This window comes from Penaeus japonicus, unplaced genomic scaffold, assembly GCF_977035675.1.
Source record: "Penaeus japonicus unplaced genomic scaffold, GWHDUDI00000001_assembly GWHDUDI00000040, whole genome shotgun sequence".
Lineage (NCBI taxonomy): Eukaryota > Metazoa > Arthropoda > Malacostraca > Decapoda > Penaeidae > Penaeus > Penaeus japonicus.
The window spans coordinates 6,830,560-6,854,961 of record NW_028234442.1 but is presented as its reverse complement, the minus strand read 5'-3'; the positions used below and the strand labels follow the sequence as shown (position 1 = coordinate 6,854,961).

General features: G+C 44.7%; 1 protein-coding gene and 1 pseudogene across 1 annotated transcript; one reads left to right on the top strand and one right to left on the bottom strand.

Annotated features, from left to right (window-relative positions):
* Positions 1-7,267: 7,267 nt before the first annotated feature.
* LOC147466867 (uncharacterized) lies at positions 7,268-8,300 on the bottom strand (annotated as a pseudogene).
* A 14,999-nt stretch (positions 8,301-23,299) lies between these two features.
* Positions 23,300-24,167, top strand: LOC147466866 (uncharacterized). The gene has a single exon (XM_086533971.1). It carries the CDS (start codon positions 23,516-23,518, stop codon positions 23,915-23,917), a length of 402 nt encoding a protein of 133 aa, XP_086390097.1. The 5' UTR covers positions 23,300-23,515; the 3' UTR covers positions 23,918-24,167.
* Positions 24,168-24,402: the final 235 nt, after the last annotated feature.

The following is a 24,402-nucleotide window of genomic DNA, read 5'->3' as shown; positions in this document are numbered from 1 at the left end:
AGGGCCCATGTGATACTGAGAAGTTCACGGTCCGTCGTGTGATAGCGTTTCTCCGCTGAATTGAGGGCGCGACTTGCAAAAGCAATGGGCTGCGTTTTTCCAGAATGGCCATGTTTCTGGTGGAGTACTGCTCCGAGCCCGAGGTTTGAGGCATCAGTGGTGAGGACAAAAGGCAAACTGAAATCGGGGAAGGCTAAGAGTGGAGCCTTAATTAGTCGCGATTTAAGAGTTGAAAATGCGGCTTTTTCCTCGTCTGTCCACTGCCAAGTAGTATCCTTTTTAAGGAGATGGTTAAGCGGCGTCGCGATGGACCCGTAACCTTGAATGAACGGCCTGTAAAAACCTGAAAGGCCTAAAAATGACTTCAATTCCTTTTGGTTCTTAGGTGTTGGAAAGTTGGCAATGGCTTTAACTTTTGAATCATTAGGTGCAATACCTTTAGATGACAAGGTATGGCCTAAGAATTCTAACTTAGACTTGAAGAACTGACATTTGCTAGGTTGAATACATAATCCTGCAGTTGATAGCCTATTGAAAACCTGGCGCAATTTCTTCTCGTGTTCAGAGAGGGAGGGTGAGCAAATTAAAATATCATCTAAATACACGAGGACCTGATCATTAATTAATCCTGAGAGTACAAGTGACATTAATCTGCTAAATGTGAGAGGGGAATTGCGAAGGCCGAAAGGGCATACTAAAAATTCAAAGTGTCCCATATGAGTCGAGAAAGCCGTATATGGCACGCTTTCAGGAGCCATAGGAACTTGCAGGAAGCCTTTAGCAAGGTCAATAGTTGAAAAAATCTTATTATTAGAGCCAATGTCTTGCAACAACAATCTAAGATTAGGAATTGGGAATGGTTCTGGCACTGTTACTTTATTCAACTTGCGATAGTCGACCACTGGGCGGAAAGTATTATCCTTCTTTGGAACAAGGAGGAGGGGGGAGGCCCAGGGTGAATTGCTTGGTTGAATAAGATTCATGTCTAACATTGTTTTAACTTCCTTTTCCAAGGCCTGTCGCTTCGAATGAGGGATCTTATAACTCGGTATGTACGAAGGCTTAGCATCAGGCTCGAGGGTAATGGAGTGTTGAAGCAATGTTGTTTTTCCGATAGGACGGTCCTTGGTTGGCAGTACGCTTGGGAATTCTTTAAATAAGTTATTCAAAATATCATATCCTTCATGAAAATCTAAATTTTGCTTCAGAACATGATCAGAGCTCTGCTCATCAGGGGAAGATGATGTTGCAGAAAAAACAGGGGAGGGAACAGGTAAATCAAATTCGCAGATAGGCAATTCTGTGAATTCATAAGATATTACAGGTACACCAGCGTTAATAGTCAATGGGGCCGGGGTAAGATTAAATACATGCACCTGACATCTATTATCAGTGATATTATACAAGGAAGGTAATGTTGCACAACCTTTTACTCGTATATTATCAGGTAATATCAAAGCAGTACCATTTGCCGAAGGACAAGAAACGTCTATCAGTAGATCATGAAATGCCGGGATAGTAGTGGTAGCACTAGCAATAAACTTAGGAGCATTATCATTAGCGGTCCAAGATTTCGCACAGTCGTCAACGTGTTTTGCGCGCGAAGGTTTGCGTGAAGCGGGTGCGCGCGCAGCGAGAGGAGAGGTGAAGCGAGGGCGGGTGGGAGGGGTAGGGGGGTGGTGGGTAGGAGAGGATGGGAAGTGAGGTGTAGACATGGTGTGACTATGGTCATGTGTGACTTCATAGATTGCCATTGCGGGTGTGAATGGGTCGGCATGCGTCCATAGGCAAGAGGGAGTCCTTAATAGGTAATTCTGACCATTAAAAGTAATGCTATTACTCTGAGGATGGAGGGAAATACCTGTACGGTATAAGAAATCATGACCCAACAAGAGGTGTCCCGGGGTAAAATTAGATTCTACTACGACAAACTTGTGAGCAAAAATTTCACTACCAAGAGAAATGTTAAGGACTTTGCTGCCTAAAGCTGATACCTTATCTCCTGTTATCCCGCAAATGGTGGTTTGACTCGGTTGCAATTCTAATGATAAATCAAAATTCCGCAAGGTATTCAACGAAACTACAGAACAAGAAGATCCTGTGTCTAAGAAGAAATATGCAGGCTTGTCATTCAATATAGATGGAAGCAAAGGCGGTTGAGTGATATCATTAGGGATGCAACTAGTCGAGACAATGTGATGTGTTACCGGTATTGTGCTTGTAGTGTCGCCGTGTCTGGGTGTTTTTGGCTTTTCCCTAAAAAATGGCGGTTTGCTTGGCGTTGCTGGAGCAATTTGTATGTTTGATCCACCTGGTCAGGGAACGCTGAGCAGTGAGGCCAAGGGTGTGAGCGCGTGCCGTGATAAGGACAGTACGGTGTCGAATAACATGAGTCGGCACCGTGACCTTTCGCACAACAATTAAAACACTGATCTCTGTCTGGTGCCCAATTCGTGACACAAGGTTGTTTACGTCTTGGTACATGAGGTGAGTTAGATGACGGGGGAAAGCGAGTTTTATGTCCCGTATTATATCTGTGAGGGGAGGTGTGTCTTGAGTGTTGTGTTTTTGTGTCATGGTTGTGGAACCGCGGGTTAGGGTTGCGTTGTGGTTTGTCGTTTGGGTGTTTGTGTTTGTTTGTGTTACGCAAGGGTGTGTTGTCTTGTGTGGTCGTGTTTGCCTTAGTCGTGGGAACGCCTGCGTTGACAGATACTGCGGGAGCCTTCTCTCTGATTGACTTGGCAAATTCGCCGGGTAACTTCAGTAAATCAGTATCTTCACAGGGTTCCCAAACTTGTTCTTGTACAGAAGTAGGTAAAGAAGCAACAAGGATAGATTTGACCATATACGTCATAGAGGAGACGTGATGGTCGTTAAACAAGGATTTGATGTGGGAGTCATGGTTGTGGGGAATACTCTTAACCCATTTTGAAACTTGAACCCGAAGCTGATTGATAAAGAATCGAATGTCTTCTTCGGACAAGGAAGCAGGCTTTAATTGAATAAGTCTCGCGAACTGAATATGGTGACTTACATCCAAGGATTTGAACGAAGATCTAAATATATCCTTGAAATAACTCCAACTGCGCAATTCGGATGGCAATGTTTTAAAGGCGTTAATCGCGTTACGTACTTTCGCTGAGGTAAGCTCTAAACGTGTTTCAGCCGCGTTTACGCATTTATTGCCGAAAGAGGGGTCATCTCTAGACATTCCACCTTGAATAATCATAGATTCAACATTTTCCAAGAAATCTTCAACCGGAATGGACGAGCCATCAAATTTCTGTACGATATTGAATGTTTGGTGAGGTTGGAAAGTCATGTTGGAGAAGGGGGGGCGGGTGGGGGTCAGGTCAGAGGGTGGGACAGTGGTGGAATTAGCAGTTGAGATGATTGTGTGGGGGGTCAGAGATCGGGAAACGGGACGGGAGGGAGAATGGGAAGGTACAGTATCCAACCCAAAGAATATTTCGGTAGTTTCCCTGAGGTTTCTGAACACTTTACCACTTCGTAATTCACTCATGAATAGGCGCGAGAAAGAAATCCAATCACTTCACAATAGAAAGAAAAAAAAAGAAAAGAAAGTGGGTAACACAAGTCACAACACTAGGGTGTGAAAAACAATTAAGAGGAAGAAAAATGACACGAGGGATATCGACCTTAGTCGCAACTAACCTTCATTACCGATGTCTTCGTCCTGTCAGTCAACTTGATGCGCTGTTTGCTGTGTGACACTGGAAAAAATTATTAGATTATGTGATGGGTATAGATTACTCTAATATCCACACATAGAGAAATATAAGGTTGGTGTCAAACACAGCAGCTGATACAATAACAATATATTATAACTTCAATAATATGACACGATATAATATATATATATATATATATATATATATATATATATATAGATATAACAAGAAATGACTCTGGAAATAAAGATCGGGATTAGCACTAGTTCACAATCGTAGATGCAGAAGTGCGAATAGTTGGTGTTGGTGATTAAGGTCAAGGACCTCGAGTGACTTCGCTATCGTCAGTATATCTCAGGACGGCTCGCTAGGCGGGGCGATGAGCCGTCTACAGGAAAGTAGGCGTAACTATTCCAAGTGTCAGCTTGGGTCGCGATTTCCTGATTGGCTGACTTCGGTTCATCATAATTCATAGGTCCGCCCTCGGGTCAGCCTTTGAGGGTGATATTCCTATGATGGAGAGATGACCAGAATTTCCAGAAGGGCTAAAGTTGCAGGTGCTGCCTTTAACGAATCTTTGCCCGATCCTGGGGGATATACGAAATCCGATAATTGTGAAGGTCACATCTGTGTATTGTAATTTGATCATGTATCTCAGGTCAGACATATGCTCTGTTAACCGTTAAACATAAATACTTTCATACACACACGCACACATATATACACACACACACAGACGCACATATATAATAATATATATATATATATATATATATATATATATATATATATATAAATAATATATATATATATATAATACATATATATAGTATATGTATATAATATATATATATATATACATATATATATATATATATACATATATATATATATATGTATGTATATATATAATATATATATATATATATATATATATAATATATATATGTATATATATAATATATATAATATATATATATATATATATATATATATATATACATATACATATATGTATATATATATGTATATATATATATATCTATATATAATATATATATATATATATATATATATATATATATATATATATATATATATATATATATATATATATATATATATATATATATATATATATATATATATATACATATATACATACACACACACACACACACACACATACACACACGTACACACACACACATATATGTGTGTGTGTGTGTGTGTAATAAAAGGTAATAAAAAGGGTTTTAAGCCAAACAGATTCCAAGTTGGTAAGTAACTTATATTTCACAGTGTTGTATGTACTGACAAACCTAGAAAAGATCTATTGTAAGATTCTTACTTCTCATTCATCACATTCTACTCTTTTATCATGTTTTTCTCAATATTTAATCAAGTACTGTAGTGAGAGAGAGAGAGAGAGAGAGAGAGAGGTAGAGAGAGACATGCATAGAGAGAGAGAGAGAGAGAGAGAGAGAGAGAGAGAGAGAGAGAGAGAGAGAGAGAGAGAGAGGTAGAGAGAGACACGCATAGAGAGAGAGAGAGAGAGAGAGAGAGAGAGAGAGAGAGAGAGAGAGAGAGAGAGAGAAAGAGATACAGAGAGAGAGAAAGAGATATAGAGAGAAATAGATAGATAGAGAGAGAGAGAGAGTTATAAAAATGGATGAATAAAGCGAGTGGGAAGTAGGCCGATGCAGCAGTGGACTTGGATAACTTTATGTTCGTTCCTCTCGGTTTTTGAAAAGTTAATTACTATGATATACTTGGTTAAGCGTAACATTTGCTTAAGCGCCTGGCTCTTACATGCGATGAAGATAATGGCTGTACCATAAGAAGTGGCTACAGAAAAATAAAAAAAGCAGGCTGATATATATTTGTGTGTGTGTGTGTGTGTGTGTGTGCGTGCGTGTGTGTGTGTGTGTTTGTGTGTCGGATGACATATAGTGGCACTTCACCCCTTTATTATCGTCTTAGCTTTTTTTTTTTTTTTTTTTTTTTTGCCCTCGGCTAAAGTGCAAAAGTATACCTTTCAAAAGAAACCAAGGTGAATGTTGTAGCCTAAGAAATGGCTTCTTAATGAGTGCTTCTCGAAGTGTCAATAAGCTGGGACAAAGATACTGCCCGGGCTCAAATGGTGTCAAAATTGTGCCAAATCTCGAGTTTTCCACGAAGGACGCTTTGGAAGCCTTACAATAATTTATTTCACATTTTTGTTTTTGAGCTCAAATGCATCGCCAGAATTTGTTCTATCTATGTTTTAAATAAAAAAGATTCATATTATCGCTAATATTCTAACAAAAAGTATAGTCTTGTTAAGGATGTATATTTTCCCTTTGTCACTTTCCGAAAATTGCAATAGTGCGCAATAAAATACGACATCAATCCCATTATTTGACCGGTAACCAATATTTCCTAAGTTTGCCCTAAAAAATATCCGTTTTCTTTTACTATCAAAGGAGAACGGGAAACACGTCTTAAAAACCCGACTCTGATTGGCTGAAGCGAGATTATCAGTGTGGCAGTGTAAACAAAGGTAATTTAAATGTGTTCCCTGACTACTTTTTAATTTATTGAGTAGTAATAAGGATTTATCTGAGCCAGTAAAGATGCCTAAACTATCCAAGGCTAAGTTAGAAGCAGCAGAGTGAACGGAGACGTATATGGAGAGGAAATATACCTAAAAAACTAGTGATGTTCAACCTTCTACCGCGTGTCAGCAACAGGTAACAAATTGTGTTTTCGTATTGCATGCTTTGTTGATGTGATTACCACCCTTGTTAAGAGGATTAAGATGATTTCTGAGGTTATGAAGGAAGGAGGAAAGACCAGGGAAGAGACTAAATAAAGAAAATATAGTTGAAGTAGGTATTGGTGTTTTACAATCAGTGTTTAATGTAATAGGGGGCATTTAGGAACTGTGGTGTTGATTTTATATAATTTCTAGTCCCAAAAGCTACAGGCAGCACCATGGTAGTGACATGGAAGGTTAGCCCCCTCCCCCCCCCCAAAAAAAAAAAAATAATAATTACCTATCGACAGTGAATGAATGCTCGTAGACAAAATATGAAAGCTGTATATTTAATTCGCAAAGTGAAATTGGTAAATTTGGATAAAGACGCAACCAAACCTCTAGGCACGACACGATATTTTTTCTGGTAGTTTTTGTTCTGTTTTGTACAGTTTCGCTACTCATTTCCATCGGAAACCTTTCGTTGCTGAGTTACACCCCCTCCTCCCTACCCACACGCGCGCCACCGTCGGTACGGAGATAAACGATTTCTGGGGCGAAATTTAAAGGTTTTTCTTATGCATAATCAAAACGCAACCCATAAACCTAACCTAACCTAGTTTTTAGGTTTGCCCTAGCCAAGGGGGGGCTTCGCCCTACCCTGGCCCCCCCCCCCCCCACATTTAAGGCCACTGTGTGGCCGGTAAATTTTCAAGACGGATGTCAACCACCGATCACGGAACTGACCGATTTTGGGTCGCCCCCCCCTGGACCCCCCCTTTTCTCAAGCCACTTCGTGGGAACGGACTATCATCTTCGAATGTTACCACTTCTTACCTTAATTGGAGGCATGTGAGGGACCGGGTTGTGGCTGGTCAGGGTCAGATTCTTTCGAGTCGGAGTCGGGTAGCGGCGCACGAGCGACGACGTCCTCTCGCTCGGACTGCGGAGGGTACAACCGAGCGACTTCTTCTAGGAAGGCGTGGTGTCGGTAGAAATAATTATTCCTGACGAAGATATACCTCGACAGATATTGAGCGTAGTATTCGGGCCGATTGCCAGGCCGCTTCGTCCACTCCTTGACGTCACGCCAGAGTCTTTCTATGTTTTGTGTGTGGACGTCCCGATCCCCGGGATCCACGAACTCCACGGAGTGGTTAATTACCCGATGGGTATATCCCTCTTTGTCTAGGCCAAGGTACGCTCCCCAGCCGTCACTGCAGATGACGGAGCCGGGGAGAATATACTTCTTGATAAGGGGAACCAACGTCTCCTTGTTCCTGTTCGGAGTGAGAGGAGGAACGAGGGGAATGAGGAAGCTCTTCTTTTCCTCCCTCTCTATGCACCCAAATGTTACTCAGTTGGTGTCCTCTACCGTACTTGCTTTTTCCAAAGCAAGATTCGTCAATTTCTACGACGACACCTTCGCCTCCGATTGGCTCCTGGTTTGCTAGCCAGTTTTCCGTTACTTCTGAACAGAAGCTTTACCAATCAACACTTGTCTTCTGGGCCCAGCCAAGATTCTCAAAGATCCTGTGGTGGTCCCAGTGCTTCTACAGCCAGTGATTAATGAAGCACACTACCTCCCACGGTTGCAGGTGAACTCCTTGGAGGAAGGTGCCCTTAAAGTCACTTACGGTGAAGTTATACTGCTTTCTTTTCTTGGTCTTGGGTATTTTCCTCCAACGGCCACAATACCACCTTGACTTCTCTGAACGGAAGGTACAGGGTAGTTCACAGTTTTTGCACTCCACTTCCGTTGGCAGAACACCGTGGTCACGTAATAGTTTAAGAGACGCAGCGTTATCTTTGTAAAAGAGCTTGATAAACTCCCACGGAGTACACCTACATCTTGCACACAATGTAGCCATCTCGAAACTGATTTTGAAATTCAAGCAATTGTCTGTGATTGGTCAATCATTTTGTCGGTTAGACCTATTGTTTCCCTATTGGTGCTATTATTATCACGTGACAGTATTGCCTTCTATCGATACTTTTTTGTATTTCCGCGGGGGAAGTTGGCGCATGCGCAGAGCCGATATTTTTCAGTCAGATGTTTGTTAAGACGGTGGAATCATCTCTCCCGTTAATCGTTTTTAATTATTTTCAAAATAGTATATCTCGGTTATTTTTCGTTTCCAGAAGAAAAGAGCTTTTATGGGTTACATCATAATTAAAGCTACGTCATGCCCAAAGGTTTGTTTTTTCGGTAGTGTGGTTGCGTTTTTATCCAATAATACCGTGAAATTAACTTTGTTATGTGAAGGATTGGCTGTTAGTGTGACACATTATTCTCAAGTCCACACAGTTTTTATGGTGTCAAACTCTAAATTGACTGTGACAAATTACTACGGTATAACAACCAGTTCTTGTATTATTACGTCCATGTGAATATGATTACTTTCTTGGTACAAGTATCCCTTCTTTTATCACAATGTATTCCGTGCATTCTTTTCGTGTTGATTATTTCTAACAACCTTTTACGGTTCTCAGTTTAGTTATTTATTGTTATCCTCTGTGCATGTTCGTTTTCACAACCGGGGAATTTGACCGCCCCTCAACCCAACATTGTTGATTATCGGACATTTTGCGAACGGTACTATGAAGAAATAGGAAAGACAGACTTTCGTATCAACTGTTCCGTGTGTCAAAATTGTGGTAATTAGACAGCAAACAATCAACACCTGACAGACGGACCCAAAGGAAGATGAAATTTCGGGGATTCTCTATGCAAAGGTAAGTGGTTTTCAGGTAGCGAATGTTATGTAGAACAAACGTGATAACAGGAAGGTTCAACAACAGGGCCATATCCCCATTCAATTAGCCTCCTATCTAGGGTGGGTTAGGTGGGTTTATGGTTGAAATACAATATATTTTGACCCCAGGTGTCCATGGGGTAGAGCCCCCTGGGTAGGGAGCGTTAGGTAGGGTTTCTCTGTGTATATAGTCTTTTTTTTGTACGGATTTCAGGTCTTTGAGAATAGATTAGCTCAATCAAATCATCCTTGTGGAAGGCTCTAATTATGTATCAAATTCTAGCAAGATGTATTACATGGTCTATATCCACACTTTGTTTATCACACACCTATTTCGCTAGGGGGTCAGCATGGTCATGCTTCACGATTCCAACATGCAGTGGTATCCATTTCAAATGGCCCCGTTCGTTTGCGTGATTTTAGTGTATTCTGATATGATTTACAATATTTTCAGTGGCTCTATCAAGAGTGTTCAAAGCCTAGAGTGCACATTGCGAGTCACAGAAGATGAACTTTGATTTAAAAGAAATTCTGTGGCAATGAGAATTCCCTCTATCTCATTATGTGTAGTACTAACCCAGTCATGTACCCTCCTGTAATCATAGTGCTGTAAACTATTGTTTTTATATACAACACAAGCGCACCATCCTCTGCTCTCAGTCAGAGGATTTATCCATCAGTGTACCATTCACACACACTGTTCAGATCCTTCATATGCTCACTGACAATTGCAAGTACTTGCTCCTTAAGTACAGCTTTTCTAAAGGAATATTTGCATAAAAACGCTCAGTACATGAAAGGTTATGGAATGTGTTACTAATATCTATGAGTTAGAAGTTGGTGTTGTCATTTAAGGATGGGTTCACTACTATATGCTTTAGTTTCCTTAGGAAACTGAAATATGTATAGAGGTTCAGTAATTGCTTTCACACCAAATAAGTTCTAGTCTCACATTTAGAATGCTCATTGTTTAGGGGCACCGAGAATGATCCTCATAGGCCTCATTCTGGACAATTTCTAGACTGGCTAATTCCGACTCCTTGAATAGTTCAAGTAATCTACAAGTGATTGTATATATATATAACAGGTAGAATAGCCCAGCAATGTTGACATAAATACCATGTCAAAAAGGGCCTTGAGTGGCTTCAATAGTCTGTTTTTTATTTTTTTTTCGTTGACAATGACTCTAAGGTACTTGTATTGGTGACAGAGATCGAGTTCAACGTCATCCATTAGAAGTTTTGGCAACGGAATTGTGTGAAGATTTAGTGTCTCCCTTTTTTGATGAGATTATCAAGCTTTGTTGTATATTCTCGGATGAGCATTTTGTGCAAATGTCATCAGCATGGCAAATTATTGATTTACTTCAAGTGGTATATTGACATAATCTGTGCATTAAGATATTAAATAACATAGGACTAAGTACGACCCCTTGAGGTATATCAAGTTCAAATATTTTAAGATAAGAATACTTGATTCCCTGAAAGAAAACATCAGCAAATCGGTCCGACAGATGCATCTGAATCCAAATTATGAGTTTTCCTTGAATACCAAAGTTAGCTACTTGCTCAAGGATAATATTTCTGTTTGCAATATCAAAAGCAGATTTAAGATCAAGAAACACAGTTTCCATGCCTGGATGTAGATTTTCTGCAAAGCAGTGCTGACTGCTACATCCTGGGAGGAATCCATACAGTCTAAGGGATAATTTTGCATGTATGTGATACATGAGTCTGTTCAGAACTATTCTCTCGAGTATTTTGCAAATATGCATTTAATTTGGTCATGGAAATGAGTAGGTATTTCTGTGTTTTGCTTTGGTATAGGAAATAATTAAACTTAGTCTAGGAACTTAAAAGGCTTCCTTTGGATAGGCTTAGTCTGCATAGCATATGTGGTACCTGAGCAGTGAGAAGTACAATGTAGGTAATGCTATTCTGGCCTTACGCGGTCACTTTACCCTTATGAATTGCGTTATTTAATTCCCACTCGGGTATCTCAGCAAAGTAAGCGGGATCAGTGGCAGAGCAAGCAATGTTAAAAATTCTATTCATTCTCGAATTGTTGAGTTGATCTTGAATATTCTGTTGAAGTGTATTTTGGCCTACTGATCTAGTAACATGGTTAATATAGTGATTAATATGTTCCTAGTTTGAATTCCGTGTTGGCTTTGAGGAAATACAAAAGATTGTCTGATGTCATGTTATCCTTATGAGAATTAGGAAGCTTTGGTAAAGTGGGGTCAATGCGTGGGGAAACTGAAATGTTTTTTCCTTTGAGTTTTTAAAAATACCTAATTAGTATAGTAGTCAGTGGCAACTATTATCAAGTCAGGGGAGAACTGTTCGACTGTTGTTAATACAAAGATGCCATACCATTCGTAAACACATAGCTTGAAGTGATGCTCCAGGCCCGGAGGTATACTAATTATGTCTATTTGCTTTAGGAGCTATGCTGTTGTCTACTGCTTATTCTGTCAGGATTGCACAGTGGTTATTGACTAACTTGAAAAAGTGAAGTACAAACATTGCCACGTAGAAGATTCTTTGGCAATTACGTAGCATAACCTTGCCGAAAGTTTGTGGTGGATGCGTTTGTAGTCTTTCATTGGCCAATTGTATGCGTCCTCGTGATGATTATTACATAATTATATATCATACTTATTATATTTCTACTTGTTTTACCCTATAAATTCCCTGATTTACTTCATGTCCTTCCCTACTGTGGGGACTTTCAATCTTAAACCAGTCGTTTGCGATGGAAAATAAATTCACATATTACATATCAGAACTAACTGGAGCATTTTTTTTAAATGTGATATTCGAAGGCTGTATGAAACTGGGAAGTGTACCTATTGATCTATTGCAATGTATATATTATGCCATTATAATACATTTTATTATAATTCATCATATAATCAACTATACATCATAAACTACTACTTTTTTCGCGTCTTTTCTTGCCAAAACGTTCACATCGAAGAAGATTGGTCAGTCGTACCTCCGGCATTTGAAACCTGTGTGCCAATCGGTTAATGATAATAATAATAATAATAATAATAAAAAAAACTGCCACCGGTTTCCCCATAAAACAACATCAATACGAGTCCTTTTCGGTACCGTCAGTCGGTTCGTGAATTGCTCATATTTTACTTTTCTTTTTTTTTTTTCTTTTCTTCTTTTTGCTGTACTTGCGGTCACACGACCATGTTTCTGGCAACCAAATTACCACTCATGTAGACAATTCATAGCGCGTGTAGCGTCCCAGTAGGTAAATTTATCAATGAAATATAACAAATATTAGTAGTAAATGATGCTATGTTGCGTCTTTAATCAGGAATCACAGCTCGCCGATGGTAGCGTGAAGCGAAAAAGATCCCGACAAGAGAAAACCTGTAAACTTTCGTAGATTTTATATCTATTTTACCTCTTATGGAAAGTATTGCAAGTCTGTTATAAAAGGTTATTTCAATATTCATTTCATCTGCAACGCGAGCAGTTATCATTACTTTTGAATAAGCCTACATGATATAGAACAGAAGTTGAAATGGGAAGGTTGATGAAAATGATTACAAATTATACAAGATATCTTTCCACCTGTATCTTTATTTAACTTACAATTATATAACAATTATTAGCATCATGCACCTCGTACAAGTCATACGCCGCTGTTCTTTATTATTAAGATTTCACCAAACTTTATAGTAACTTATAGACCTGTATGTTTCATCATATCATTTTAACACACGTATATATATTGTTGAGTATTTTTAGTATCTTTTATCCATTTTAACTGTTTTTAGATGGGAAACTGTTCCATCACCATGCCTGATTCCAAAACAGTTTTCACCCATCCGGCAACACAACAACATACAACTTGGTTACGCCCAAGGAAGGTATGTGAAATCCAGAATAAACGCCATAAAATTGTACATAGTGCCTTCCATATTATCACATGGATAATTTTTACACTTTTACTACATGCACTTATACTCAAACACACAAAGATAAGCCCAAACACAGTACAAACCATAGGAACAGTATCACAAACATACACTGACACTTCACACCGCACTACTGCAATACAACACTCCTCACAACACTCCAACAGAACACAGAACAACCTAGACACACGATCCTACTTCTGCTGCTTCTTTATTGAGAAACTGGTGCTATGGTTAACCCTGGCCCTTATCGCCCAAAATACTCTTGTGCCATATGCGCAAGGGCGGTGACATGGCGACAAAGGGCCATCCAGTGTAACAATTGTTGTGAGAGATCCGAGCATGCTGGCTGGTATCATGTCAGCTGTATCGGGTCTTTCTTTCACACAATTATAACTGGACTGGTTAACAATAGTATCGTGTGGATCTGCGATAGTTGCGGTCTGCCTAACTTATCAATCTCATTTTTCAACTCTACACCCATTCAAGTAACAAACTCCTTCGAAACACTAAGTGAACGCGACGTGAACAACCCTCTCACCCAACACCCTCTCCACTTGAACCCCCCAAAATCCCCGCTCATTCAACATCCACATCACAACAATAGACACTCCATTCCCACAAATTCACATCACACCCCCCCATCACCATCAGTAAGTTCCATATCCCGCTGTTCAAGACCTTCCCTTGACCTTATGACATCATACCATTCTTCATTCACTCATACTTCTCACATCATAACACCTTATCCTAGATCCCCACTTCCTCCCCCGCCTAACCTCTCTAGTCCAATAGTCAAACCTACCTATCTTCAAATCCCACTCCTCCTTTCCAGAAATATTCCTGACACCTAGCCCTCTCTAAGTCCACCATTAAATCTGCCAAGTCAATCTTCCCTCCATCCCTCCCTACCTTCATCTTCTTCCCACCAATATTCTGCGAACAAAACCCACTCCACATCCCTTCTCGTTTATTTATTTTAAACAAAACCTCAGAACTGCAACACATACTCCAAATATATAAACCAAATATAATAGTGGGTACAGAGACTTGGCTGACCTCCGACATTGACTGCTGAACTTTTCCCCCCCCTCCCTTTAGCATGACTGTTACACGTAAAGACCGCCCGACAGATGCTGGTAGAGGTGGCGGTGTTCTCATCGCCACCAAACCAGATATTTTAGTAAAACCTAGGCCTGACCTCGACACTGACTCCGAAATCGTCTGGATACAGATACAGCTTCATAACTGTAAAACACTCCTTCTTGCAGCTTTCTACAGACCTCCTTCTACTAACATTGAATACCTACAAAACCTTGACATATCTCTTTCACAAATTGATGCTAACAAGAATATATAGATCACAGGCGATTTCAACCTCCCTGACATTGACTGGGCTGCCTTGTCCCCACATGACCCTCCCAATACTGACTTGACAACCCCCATCATTCCCCACACAAACAGACGCCAACTACACAACACCATATACAAGGACAGACCCAGAACACAAATCCCAAATACTCAACGCACAGTTCCAATCAGTTTTCACACACGAAGACAACCGTACATTTCACACTGAAGATATTTTTTTACCCTCCAATTCCCTCCCTAGACTTCTCGACTAACGGATTACAGAATCTACTTACAAAACTTGGCACTAACAAGTCTACCGGACCCGACCGCATACCCCCCATGATCCTAAAAACCTGCGCCCCCATCCTTGCTCCTATCCTTCAAGTCATCTTCACCCAATCCCTCATCACATCCACTCTTCCCAATGACTGGCTTTGCGCAAACATTACCCCTCTCTTCAAAACTGGTGACAGGATTGACGCTTCAAATTATCGCCTTATTTCACTTACATCCATCATCTCCAAGACCTTTTAACACATCATACACAAACACATAATGAACCATATTGACACTCACAACATACTCACAGACATACAACGGCTTTAGGCCGAGACGATCTTGCGAGACACAGCTCATCACCACCCATCATGACATATCACTACCCCTTGACATATCTGACATAAATCAAGTTGATGTCATACTGCTCGACTTTGCCAAAGTCTTCGACAAGTCCGCCACAGAAGACTCATACACAAACTTAAACATTACGGTATCACAGGACCAACTCTTCAATGGATCACTGTGTAGAGTAACGTAATTTCTTACGCGAACGCTACGGATTCGCGCGTATGCGAACGGGTGACGGGTGCCTCGCGTCCCTGTTCTTTTCTTTTTCGTACTCCCTCGTCACGCCCTTTGGCGACGCCCGTCGAGGCGCTTTGTCAAACGCCCCACCTCCAGGAGTATTTTAGGCTGTGTAAAGGAGGAGAAGGAGCACCCAATCCAAGCACAAACGACCTGTAACATAATTCATAGTTGGCAACCCCCTGTTATGTCGGGGTCTCCAAGACCGCCATCTTTGAGTTGTGGAGGAGGTTTCAAGGCGGAAGGTTGTGTGCTTGGGTTGGGCAGGAGTGTGTTTTTTTCCTCGTGTGTTCTCGTTTTTAACGTAAGTTCTTTTTTCTACTACATGCCTGTTCTGTGATACCTTGTTTGTTTTATACATGTAGTAGCTTGTGCTGAGTGAATAAACGTAAAGTAAAGAATTAGCGTCTCAGTCAGTTGCCTTTATGCCGGCCCGGTTTTCCCTCTTGCCCTTCCACGCCTTCCAGCTGCAGAAGGCTCCTCTACAGCTCCTGTAGGAGGGTGAGTGCCCCACGAACCCACTACAGTAAAGGTGGTTGGCAGCGAGTGGATCGTGAGGTTCTTTTTATTATTTAGCCTCCGAACCCACGGCCTCTCGCGTTTGTTTACATGTCTCGTTGCCATTGATATCTTTTTTTTATGTTTTATCATTTTTATGTCTTTTATGTGTAAATTTTTAAGGCCTTCAGCCAGGTTCACATTTTAGTTCATTGCTTTATAGTAACTTTTTTTTAAGCTTTTAACTTAAAGTAATTTCACTGTTTTGAGTTTGCTTGCTTTTATTAATTTATCTTTAACTTTTAATTGTAATGATTTTTACTGGTAATGTTTTATTGCATTTGATTAACTTTTGAATTTTATCAGCTTTTCTTAATTTTATAACTTGTCTTCTGTATTTTTACAATTTAATGGTTTTTTTTACTGTGATTCTTATACTTTGAATTTTCTTATTTAATGCCAGTGCCCAATTTATTTCCAGTATTTTAATTATATTTTACTGTATTTATTAACTTGTCTTTTTTTTTCAGCTTAATTTAGTTTGTCTTTTTTAATATAGATTTTATTGCAGCATTTAACACTGGTTTCTTTTTTTTTATGTTTTTGTATTTGTTTTTAGTGTTTTCTTTGTATTTGTTTTTAGTGTTCCGTTTTAGCTGTAAGTGCCTCCACAGTGTCTCGGCCAGGGTGCAGTGACCTTTTTAAGTGTGACGTGGAGGGCTGCGAGTCTGTTCGGTACCACTTACGTCCACGCCCCTCACGCTCGCACAGTCACACCCGTCCACGTGCACCTCGGACCATGGTGCGCCCCAAGGCACCACAGGCTGGGTCGCGCCCGCCTACCCCTGAGGAGACAGTCCTTCTCGAGGGACCCCGCCTTGGGATGGACCCAGGACTCACTGTTGCCCGTAGTGCAGGTGCTGCTGGGACTGCCTGCTCGGACAGTGGGTCTCCCGCCAGCAGTGATGTGAGCGGCTTGCAGCTCATGGAGGCCAGGTTGGTGGATCGGCTCGAGGCACAGATGGGTAGGCAGCTCGCCCGCATGCAGGAACACCTGGAGGGACGCATGCAGGCGCAGATGCAGGCTCTGGCTTCCCTCCTGAAGAGCCAGCCTGTTGGGCCCTCTACGGCTACCGAGGATGCTGCTCCGGCCTCTGCTGCCCCTCCGCCATCGCTACCCTCAGCTCAGCCCTGCCTCAGAGAGGACCCCGAGCAATCCTCCCATCTGCCTCCAGCGGTGCCTGCAGAGCCTCGCCTTCCACAACGCTCTGCCCCGCTCCTGTCTGGGAGTCAACCTGCCGCTGACGTGGACCTCATGGGTCCCCGCCAGGTTGGGATCGCTTCAGCGCGGGACCAGAGTGCTCAGTCTGCAGCTAGACTGCCCCCACAGCCGCCTGCCTCCTTCATGGCTGAACCTGTGCCTCAACTGCCCGTGCGCCACCTTGGGACGTCCTACGGGGCCCCCTCACAGGGACCGTACCCGTCTCTTGAGACCCAGCCTCCAATCTCCACTGCACGTGAAGCTCAGCCTCCAGCCTCTCAGCCTCTAGCCTCCCAGCCTTCAGCCTTCCACTCATTCGCCAACCCGCATGCACCTCCAGTTCACTTAGGTGACCACAGCTGGACTCGTCCATTTTATGGCAGTGGACGAGACGAGGTGCCCTTTTTCTGTGGCGAGACTCCTTCGACTCAGGGCATCCAGCAGAGCCAGGAGCTGGAGTCCTGGATCTCCAGTATAGAGCTGGCCACCCTGCCAGCAACATCGGAAGCCTACATCCGGATGGCACGCAGCCGGGTAAGGGGGTACGCATGGTCAGTGCTCAACAGTCCTGGGTTCGCCCATATCCGGGATTGGGTTGACTTCAAAGCACGACTCCGCGAGCAATTCAGAGGTGTCTCTACTGCCAAGCATTTCTTCGATATGCTGGCTCGAGCCAGGATGGCGGTTGGCCAAGGACCTCTGGATTTTTATCGTGCTGTAGCGCTGGCCGTGCAGCAGGGCGCTCGTGATTACCCCCTGGACATCGGGAATGCGGAGAGCCTGATGCAGCGTACCTTCCGGGATGGGCTTCCAGGGTGGCTCCGCCAGCAGCTCTTATGGCACGATTTCCCTTCCACCCGTGCCATGGCGGAGAAGTGCCAGCTGGTTTGGGACTCTTTAGTCGGAGCAAGGCATTCCCTACCAGACGTCCACGGGCTCCTCCGGCAGTCGTCCAGGCTGTGGACATCTCAGCATGGCATGCGGGACGACAGGATGGCCCTGGGTGCGTATAATCCAGGTCAGCACTTAGAAGTAACCATCCCCGGCCTGGAGTATTACAGGGACATATTGCCACAAGCGGCTCCAGTCATCCAGGCCCCTGAGAACACCTCGCTTAATGGTCCTCCGCTGGTAAGGAGATCGGCCGAGGCCCCTGCTTCACCTCGCCGCTCCCCTTCCCCACGTCGCAGGGACAACAGACAGCGCCCCTGGTGTGATTTTCACAGGATGGGAGGCCACCATACCAGCGAGTGCCGGGCAGGACGGGGTCGATGCTACCGTTGCGGTGAGTCGGGGCACCTCAAGGTCTCTTGTCCCTTTTCCCAACGCCGCTCGGAGGCAGACTCCCGACCCACGGGCGGCCGTAGCTACGAGCCGGGATCTCAGCAGCCAGTCGACTCCACCGCAGTTCCGAGGACGCCCCCTCATAGTCCTCGAAGTCGGAGGTAGGCAATTCTCCTGCTTCGTCGACACAGGTTCAGAGGTGACAATGATGAAGAGGGAGTCCCTAGCGCGTCTTCCTGGGGTACACTTGCACTCTAGCCAAAGAGCGCTGCAGGGAGTTTCAGGCCAGCCAGCCCCAGTCACGGCGGAGGTGGACCTTCCCTTCACCATCCATTCTACGCTGACTGTCACCCACCGGACCTGTGTCGTTGAGGGCCTCCGCTTTCCAGGGGACCTGCTCCTGGGGATGGACCTCCTTCAGCGGCTTCCTGTTCGTCTCGTCTTTGGCCATGAACCTGACAAGAGCTGGCTGGAGTTGGATGGCTGCCGTCATGGGATCGCCTATACCCGTGGGAATGCAGAGGCACAGCATGTCCCTGCCTGTCATGAAATTCCTCGGGCGTCACCAGCAACCCTGGAGGACCCTGAACTGCTGCCGAATTCTGGACAGGTAACTGTCTCGCCTGTCCATGTGGCCGAGGAAACAATGGTGGAAGCAAAATCAGGGAAGTTTGTTGCTGCCACAGTTACGCGCAGCGCACCAGATGACACATGCCTGGCTGTTATTGAGGCCAGCACAGACCGCCTCACAGTACCCCGCACTTTGGTTACTGTCCAAGGACGTCGTTCAAGTGTGTGGGTTGTCAACCCCCACCCTAAGCCACGCAAGCTACGCCCAGGTGCTGTACTAGGGTACGCCTCATTCTTGGGACCCGAGGAGGTTGTCTGCACCTCCCCCTCTCCTACAGTTCCTAACACCCCTTACTGCGAGTCGTCCAGGGAACCCTCACAGGCTACGGTCGCTCCATCTGAGGAGGAGCTCGAGGGGTTCCCATCGGTGGTGGAGCTCGAGGGCGAGTTTCTTGATGACGACTATGACAGCTCTGCCGCCTGCCTTGATTTTGGGTACGAGGACGACGACTTCTTCGTGTTCCCTGAAACGCCAGAGCTGGACAAGGCCCACCAGCAGGAGACAGATGTTACCTGTGTTGTGGAGAGTGGAGGTGCTAGTGGTGCTGAGGTAGATGCTCCCCATTCCATAGCACTTGAGCATCTTGACCCAGAACAAGAGGCACAGCTGCGTGGTGTGCTGGACAGTTTTCCAAGCTTGTTCTCTGGAGATAAGCAGGCTGTTGGTAATGTGCCTGAAGTGGAGCACCACATCATTACGACGACGGACACTCCAGTGTGTGTACGGCAGTGGAGGCTCCCGCAGAAGATGAAGGAGATTATTCGCACTGAGTGCGACCGTATGTTGGTCCAAGGCGTCATCGAGCCGTCCTCCAGTCCCTGGCTGTCACCGGTGGTGCTTGTCCGCAAGAAGGATGGCTCTCACCGGTTTTGCGTCGACTATCGGGGTTTAAACAAGGTGACCACTCCCGACGCATATCCGCTACCCCGAATCGACGAGATGCTGGACTCGCTGACAGGGCGCACGTGGTTCACTGTCCTTGACAGCCGGTCTGCCTACTGGGCCATATCTGTGCACCCTGATGACCGGCCTAAGACAGCGTTTACTGACGGCCACCGACTTCTGCAATTTCGCTGTCTCCCCTTCGGGCTCTCCACTGCACCTACAACTTTCCAGCGTACCATGAACTTCGTGCTTGCAGCTGTGTTGGGGCGTCACACGCTCGCCTACCTGGACGATGTTGTGGTTGCATCTTCCTCCTTCAGCGACCATCTCCAGCATCTTCAAGAGACTTTGACTCTTCTCCAGGATGCAGGCATGAAGTTGAACCTGGAGAAGTGCGAGTTTGCCAGGCAGGAAGTCCAGCTCCTGGGTTTTATTGTGGGTTCCCGAGGAGTGAGCCCCAATCCGGCGAAGACCTCTGCCATTGCTACCATGAAGAGGCCGCGATCTGCCCAGGACATCCGTCGCTTCCTCGGAGCCTGCGGTTTCTTCCGTCGCCACATTCAGGGCTTTGCAGCAATGGCCAAACCCCTGACTGCTCTCACCAAGAAAGGGGTGAAGTTTGTTTGGGGAGATGCTGCTGAAGTGGCCTTCAATGCCTTGAAGGAGGCCCTAATAAGTAATCCGGTTCTGCGCCTCCCAGACTTTAGCAAAACATTCGAGGTGCACTGTGATGCCAGCACCCAAGCCCTTGGAGGAGCCCTCCTTCAGCGTGATGAGGAGGGCACACCACATGCTGTCGCGTACTGGTCCCGCACACTGAAGGATGCTGAAACAAGATATGCGGTCATCGATCTGGAAGCTCTGGCTGTGGTGGAGGCAGTACGAGCCTTTGATCCTTATGTTTACGGCAGACGCTTTGAGGTTTGGACTGACCACAGGCCTCTCGTGGAGGTGTTCTCAAGGCGCACCAAGAGCAACCGCCTCAGTCGGTATGCCTATGAGCTCAGCGGGTATGACTTCCAGTTGAGGTACAAGACTGGGACCAGCCACCATGTCCCTGATCTTCTCTCACGTACAGCAGGTGAGGTACCTATACTCTCAGGGACAGCCTGCCCTCTAGAGCATGTCCTGCCAGCCACAGTACCCAGGGAAACCGAGGATGCTGCACAACAACCACCAGCGGATGGTGACGAGGAGATGGAGCTCACCAAGATGACAGCTGACCAGATGAGGGAACATCAGCTGCGAGATCCAACCTGTGAGGGCCTGCTCGGATTCCTGGAGGAGAGCGGGAGGGTACCAGTTGAGCGGCCTCCCGCTGCCCTCTCCAGTTTCGAAGTGGAGGAGGGCGTATTGTATTATTTGAGATCCTTCCCCGACAGAATTGTAAGGCAGGTGTACGTCCCCAGGCATCTCCAGTCTCAAGCACTACAGCACGCCCACTGTCCTCCAACTGCTACACATCCTGGGGTCCATCGTACTTACCAGAATCTCCAGGCTGTCTGGTATTTTCCAAATATGCTCCGCCTGGCAAGGGAGTATGTTGCCAGATGTCACGCATGCCAGCAACGTAAGGGCGTGGCAGGCCGAGCACCATTGGAAGGGCACCCACTGCCGGAAGCTCCCCTGGAAATGGTTTCAGCAGACCTCATGGACTTACGCGGGTCTGCACAGGGGTTCCGGTACGTACTCTCCATTGTCGACCATCATACCCGGTTCCTTCAGCTAGTCGCCCTCCGTGACAAGAGTGCTGACAGAGTGTTGAGGGCCTTTGTCGACAACTATGTCACTCTGTTTGGCCCACCTGACCAACTCCATACGGACAACGGCTTGGAGTTCTCTTCGGCTGAGTGGCGCTCACTTTTAGAGGAGCTGGAAGTGAAGCACTCCTTTTCGGTGGCCTACCACCCCCAGTCCAATGGGGTGGTGGAGCGCACCAACCGAACAGTTAAGGATGCGCTGGCTGCCTTGGCTCGGCAGGCTCCATCGCAGTGGCCCACGCATCTGCCAGCTGTCCGCCTGGCGCTCAACTCAGCCCTTCACCGTTCCGTTGGAGACCAGCCACTGTATTTGCTGACGGGCCGTATGGCAGTCTTCGGCCAGGGGCTTACGAACCGCCAGACAGTTGACCATGACCTGATGTTGACACGCCTTGCAGACGCTCGCCGGCTTGCAGTTGTGGTGAGCCGTAAAGCACGAGAAGATAACAAGGCACTTTATGACCAGGGCGCAAGGTGCTCAGGCCCATACGAGAAGGGCTCCCTGGTGCTACGTAAGGTCCAAGGGAACCGTGGGCCTCTTGGTGACCGCTGGCTTGGACCCTGTCGTGTCCAGAAGCGACTTGGGCCTGTCAGCTACGACATCCTGGACCTACGGCCCCCACATCGTGCCGTCAGGGTCCACGCCAATCAACTCCGTCCATTTCTCCCTGCCGCTGAGGTCGACTACCTCGAAGAGTGCGACCAAGTGCGAGATACTTATGAACAATGAAAAATGTGATTTTTACTTCGTTTATTGGTGCTATTTTGTGATTTTTTTTACCTTTCTGTGTTCAGCATTCTAGTCTTGATTTTATATTTTATTGTATTTTGGAATTTATACATTTTATTTGTTAACATTATGACATTTTGTATAGAACCTTTTGGATTTTTAAGTGTATTTTATATTTTATTATATATTTTAGTATTTTTCACAACATTTTAGTTGGGTACTGGCACTTCTGGAGGTGTGGCGTTTTCTGTTCCCCGGGGAGGGGCTGTAGAGTAACGTAATTTCTTACGCGAACGCTACGGATTCGCGCGTATGCGAACGGGTGACGGGTGCCTCGCGTCCCTGTTCTTTTCTTTTTCGTACTCCCTCGTCACGCCCTTTGGCGACGCCCGTCGAGGCGCTTTGTCAAACGCCCCACCTCCAGGAGTATTTTAGGCTGTGTAAAGGAGGAGAAGGAGCACCCAATCCAAGCACAAACGACCTGTAACATAATTCATAGTTGGCAACCCCCTGTTATGTCGGGGTCTCCAAGACCGCCATCTTTGAGTTGTGGAGGAGGTTTCAAGGCGGAAGGTTGTGTGCTTGGGTTGGGCAGGAGTGTGTTTTTTTCCTCGTGTGTTCTCGTTTTTAACGTAAGTTCTTTTTTCTACTACATGCCTGTTCTGTGATACCTTGTTTGTTTTATACATGTAGTAGCTTGTGCTGAGTGAATAAACGTAAAGTAAAGAATTAGCGTCTCAGTCAGTTGCCTTTATGCCGGCCCGGTTTTCCCTCTTGCCCTTCCACGCCTTCCAGCTGCAGAAGGCTCCTCTACAGCTCCTGTAGGAGGGTGAGTGCCCCACGAACCCACTACAACTGTTTTAATAAACGGACGCAACGTGTACTTCTCGACAGATCATCTTCGACCTCTAACCGTGTCTCTTCTGGGGTTCCTCAGGGCACTGTTATAGGTCCTCCTCTTCCTGCTTTATATAAATGATATTCCACTATCCACTCCAAACTCTTCAACTAGACCTTTTGCTGACGACAGCCTCCTCTATAGACCCATAGTGACTGAAGACGACTGCAGACTCCTCCAAGATGATTTAGACGCTCTTGAGCAGTGAGAGTCTAAATGGCAAATGACATTCCAGCCCGATAAATGCAAATTGCTCCGTTTCACAAGATCTCATAAAACCATTGAATACAGTTACATCTTATACAACCAACATCTTACACTCACTACACAGCACAAATACCTTGGCATTCACCTCTCACATAACATGTCCTTCAACACTCACATTGATTATATCACCAACAAAGCTAATAGAACACTTGGGTTCGTGCGGAGAAACCTGCACATCTTCACACCGGACAACAAACACTTAGCATATAATTCACTTGTAAGACCAACACTAGAGTACTGTGCTGCAGTGTGGGACCCTTACACAAAACACAACATTGAGAAGTTTGAGCAGGTCAATACACGAACACCTGGCGTTACATCTAATATAAAGAAACAAATAAACATGAATCTGCTCTAGACACGCAGACAGGCACACAGACTAACAATCATGAAATATCTCCAAACAGCACACACACAACACCAGAAACTCACATAATTTTAAATATCTTACATACCACACTGGCACTGACACCTACAAGCACTCCTTCTTTCCACGTACTATTCGTGATTGGAACAGTTTGCCCCCCAAAATTGTTAATATTAGTAATTTTAACACATTCACAAAGGAATTAAATAAGCAGTTGTCTCTCAGCACTCCTTGATAAACCTTTCCCCCCATCAACCAAATCAACTATATGTGTGATATACGCCAAAAAAGGCACCCTACGCATTATAGATTCAGATATAAAATCATAATTGTCAATTATTGTTTGATTGCACATATACTTCAATATACTTGTAGACATGACTTATATATACACATGCATATACGTATATGCGAAATTTATACTAGTCTGCCCCATTACGTTTTCTTTGTATATTCTCTGAATGGTTAGGAAAACT